The 4,631-nt window shown below is 38.7% G+C and overlaps 1 protein-coding gene across 4 annotated transcripts in view; it reads right to left on the bottom strand.

The window, feature by feature from the left end:
- Positions 1-4,631, bottom strand: part of MON2 (MON2 homolog, regulator of endosome-to-Golgi trafficking) — a 168,498-nt gene that overhangs the window by 54,631 nt on the left and 109,236 nt on the right. For all 4 annotated transcript variants that reach the window (XM_019514641.1, XM_019514644.1, XM_019514643.1 and 1 more), the window contains exons 17-20: positions 2,705-2,809; positions 2,097-2,177; positions 1,938-2,011; positions 1,770-1,860 (exon numbers count right to left, since the gene is read on the bottom strand). In XM_019514641.1, the coding sequence (XP_019370186.1) occupies positions 1,770-1,860; positions 1,938-2,011; positions 2,097-2,177; positions 2,705-2,809 (351 nt within the window). The remainder of the gene's footprint in view (positions 1-1,769; positions 1,861-1,937; positions 2,012-2,096; positions 2,178-2,704; positions 2,810-4,631) is intronic.

Here is a 4,631-nt window from a genome sequence, read left to right as displayed (position 1 = left end):
GGGGGGGCGCTACATGCAAGCCATGTCCTGGAAGCTGGCTGGGGGGAAGAAAGAGGAAGTGGCAAGGTGGTGGGGGGGGGGGGTGGCAGGAGGCACATGAAGAGCTCACTTGGGCAGTGCAGGTGTATGTGCAATCTACCCCTCCTCTCCTTGATCTGGCCAGCGCCTGCCCCTGTGGCACACTGCATGGGGCTGTGCTCCCACCCATCCCCAACTCTGGCCCAGTCAGTGTGCACAGTGCTGGGTGCAGGCAGGGCTCAGTCCCATGTGGAGTGATGTAGCAGCAGCCACAGGCCAGATTCAATCATTTGCCAAGCCAGACCTGGTCCACAGGCGATATTTTTCCTACCCCTGCTCTACAGCTCTTAGGACTGGGAGGTATACATTGAAGCATCTGAAGTATTTTAAGATCAGACACATGAGATAGAAGCAGTATGTCATGAAGATTAGCTTGATAAGTTCTTTCTACATTCTTCATTTGCATGGAGTTACAAGAGTATTAAAATCTCTCCCTAAAGTCTCTGATGTGAAAAGAACAATTTTAAGCCATCTATACCCCTACAAATTTTAAACACATTTTCTTAAAAAAGTAGTAAGGCTCTTATTCTACCACCAGACTTCTGAATTATTATATTAAATATAAAGCAACAGCAAGATCATTTTACCAAGACTCATATCACAACAGTATATATGAAATCAAAATTTAAAGATGCCTGCAGAGATGGGATGCAGCTCCCATTCATATGATCTGTATGCAAAATACTTGTATTTTTAATGCCAAAAAAAAGTACATATCTACCAAATAGCTAAAAGGAGCACCATAAATTAATTATTCAGCACTCAAGTATTTTCACTTACGTGGGTTTCTTCCCATTTTTATTTGATTTTAAATCCATATTTTATTTAACTTAATTTTCTTTATTATACTTCATTTTTTTTCTGAATTTTGTAAATTTTATAGATTATATACTGAAACTACTTATTCAATTTTCTTTTTTTCCCCCTATTGCTACAGTCAACATAAAAGATTAAGCAACAGAACATTTGACAACATTTCTCAAGAGGATGAAATCATTGTAGATCCTCTCTCATCTCCCTAGATGATAGGGGACTAGAGTGTCATTCTGTGGGTAAGGAAACACATCTGGAGCAGCAGCTGTTACATTCTAATTGTTATGTATAGACAAGTTGAGAAGGATACAAACATAGCAAAAATACTGCAACTTTAATACTAGATAAAGCAGTTAAAGTTGGAGTGGTGCTTTGCTGGTGCCCTTCTGAAACATTCACCTTTTGAAACTGTTCCAAATGTATGCCTGTCCATACCCTTTGAGACTGCTAGGGGCTCTACCACTCTCCCCAGAATTTAGACCAAAACTGGCAAGCGTGCTTTTCAAAGCGTTTTACAAAAGATACTGAAATTGAAATCTCCTATACAACTAAGAACAGCATGCATCATTCACAATGTCCAGCTAAGTAAGTCCGTAAGACTTACTAAACATTATCCATGCACAACAATTTATTAGTGGAAAAACATGACAGCAATTAATTAATAGTATGAAGTGGAACATAATATAAGTACTAAAAGAAGTCAGAAAATTTATGAAATATAAACAAGGAATATCATTGTTCTTGATTTATTTTATGCTCACATGCACTATTCGTTTATTTTAATATTCAAGTGTGACCTAGCTTTAAGAAGTAAACAAACAAGTCTAATACCTATCCCACTGAAATATCTTAAAAATATATAACAAAGTATTTTATACCTTATTATTTCCATACGCCATATCCATGGCTTCCAGAGACAAGGAGCAAAGGGCATTTATTAAATGATGTAAAGACACATCATCAAGGTACCTGAAAAATATCAGCTATCAACATACTGTCAGGGTTTACACAAACAAATATTATGATTATAAGATGATGTTTCTTACTGTGAACTTTCAAATAGTCTTGAAAGTATGTTGGATATAACTGGCAGATCAGTCATAACTGCAGTAGTTAGAACCTACGAACAAACACAAGTTTGTTTCATAAACTACAAGAGAAATACGGCACAAACATTAAATTATATAATGAACAATTAAACTTACTGTGCTGGGTCCTTCTACAGCTCTTCCTGGTTTTAAGGCACCCCCAACACCAGGTTTTAATCCCAGAATCCAAACAAGATGCTAAAACACAAAAATAAATTTCTAATAGTGGTATACCAACTCATGAATATTAAGTACTCTGCTTATATTCAAGAGATCAGATCTCCAAATACTTATTTGAACACAGTAAGAAAAATCTCATCAGATTCCAAGATTCTGCTTTACCTGCTTTGGAGAGCAGTAAGCTTGTATATGTTTTCTCAAGGTATGTTTGTAGAGCACAAGGCAGAAATATGATGAAACAGGATCAATTGGAGGTAACCCCGAACACAGCTTATTGGTAAAGTGTAGCTCTAAAGCAGCCACCCTACTTCTGATTCAGAAGATGGCTCACAGGGCTGCTTCACCTTACGTAGATATTCTTTGAAAACATATTTAACTGAGTTCAGAGGACAGGTGTCACAGCACTCCTTTGAGAGAGTCTGAACATACACTGAAGACATAATTTAAGTTTTTCTGCTGCTGTGGCAGATGGATGATGCTCACATGAGACATCAAACACCAGTTATCACCAAAAAGCAAAGTAATCAGAATTACATATACCATACCTGAAGAGTAGCCAGGACTAGTTGCCATGATGTACCAAGAACAGCTCCATGGCAGTGAGCCAAGTTAAGCAACGTCCTCATGCACTGGATATTTTTTGAAGTCAGCTAAATAGAACATTTAAAATGGTTTTATTTTTATTATAGCAAATCAACTGCATTCCTAGTAAAACAACAGTAATCCTAAAAATATTTAATGGTAAATTAAACTGAAAACATGAACTTGTGTGGCATATGTAATTTTAGGGAAGTACCTCAATAGCTTTAAGAACTGCCCCCATATTCCAACTAAATAGATTAAATATAGTTTGACAGCAAAGAAAGAAAAATTACTCTCAATATCTACTACAGAAATATGTATACTACGAGCTATCTGAAACATTTTTTACATGGTTGTCCAATTCACTTCTAAAATAACAATTCCTAAACCTCAGTGGAGGGCAATAACAAGTATGGATGTTAATAATGAGTGCCAATGACAGATTACTCAAGTATAGAAGGAAATACCTTCAACACCTGTTTGAGTATGCCTATACTGCAGACCACAGCAAAGTCTGGGCTCCTAAGTACATCCATATTGAACTTGCCATGCCACCTGAAAGCTTCTCTAGTGCAGAGCCAAATACAAATCATACCCGTGTAGCCACATCCACACTGGATCTCCTGTAAATCAGGTTAGGTACTAGAATTCCTGGGAATGCGATGCAAGGTTCTTAGTCTGCCACCAACTACCAACAGGTGCTCTAGGACAGTGGTCTCCAAAGTGGGGTGTGCGCAAGACAATCCACTGGGGTGCAGGAAGAAAATATTAGAGCTTCTATTTATATGTATATTTATATAAATATACATATATTGGGGGTGCATGCTCAAAAACTTTTTACCGATGGGGTGCGCAAATATAAATATACATATATTGGGGGTGAGTGCTCAAAAATTTTTTACTGACAGGGGTGCGCAATCAAAAGAGTCTGGAGACCACTGCTCTAGGAAATGCTTTAGTCTTCTGTGGAACAATTTTTCTGTCTTTCCCAAATTCCTGTATAGAAATGTTCTTAGGCTACCAAAACATTTAATGGAGGCACTTCTGACAACACATTTTTCACTTCCATCTGTTCTAGCTGCTACTAGCTAAGCCATGTACCCAGCATATGCATCCAGCATAGCTGGATGAACTATTCTGGCTTGTGGCTACACTTGTTTTGCAGCTGGACCCAGACAGAGGACTGCAGTTAGACCCAGATGGAAGACTGCAGTTCAGCAGCAGCTTATGACGCTTGTTAGACAGCAACAGGTCACAGAAGGCAGTTCATTCATGTTGCATGGTGACATGGCAGATTGGAGACAAACTACAGGCAGTCCTCAGACTTATGACAACTGGTTCCTGAAAACTGTGTCTTAGGTCAAAACACTGTAACTTGGAACCAATTTTCCCATAGGCAACGTTATAAATGGGGGATTGGTTCCTGATCCAAGGCCCAATACCCTATTTACATAAAAAATAACCCATAATTTTGTACTCAGTCTATTACGTATGAGTAATATAGCTACATTAATGTATTTATATTGTAAATAGCAATCATATTGATTTGTAAGGCCTTCTTTGAGGTGACTTTGCTGGATTTTTGCAGGGTTCTTGGCTGGAATTTTCTCAGGAGTCTTGGCTGCAGGTTTTTCTGGAATCTTGGCTGCTTTCTTAAAGAAAGTGTCCAAGGAAGTTTGGACAGATGCTCTCCAGGGAGATGCGCGACACAGAAAATTCATTCGCTGGCGTCACATCAGATCAAGCATTGTAAAGTTGAAACTGACGTCAGAAAGTTTCATAGTTTCTAGGGTCGGAAGGGACCTGAGCAGATCATCTAGTCCGAACCCCTGCCATGGCAGGAAAGAGTACTGGGGTCAAACGACCCCAGTAAGGTAGTCATCCAACCTC

Source organism: Gavialis gangeticus, unplaced genomic scaffold, assembly GCF_001723915.1.
Source record: "Gavialis gangeticus isolate Ggan-Ray unplaced genomic scaffold, GavGan_comp1, whole genome shotgun sequence".
Taxonomy (NCBI): domain Eukaryota; kingdom Metazoa; phylum Chordata; order Crocodylia; family Gavialidae; genus Gavialis; species Gavialis gangeticus.
Note: the sequence above shows the minus strand (reverse complement) of the source record. Positions and strands in the feature narration are given on the sequence as shown.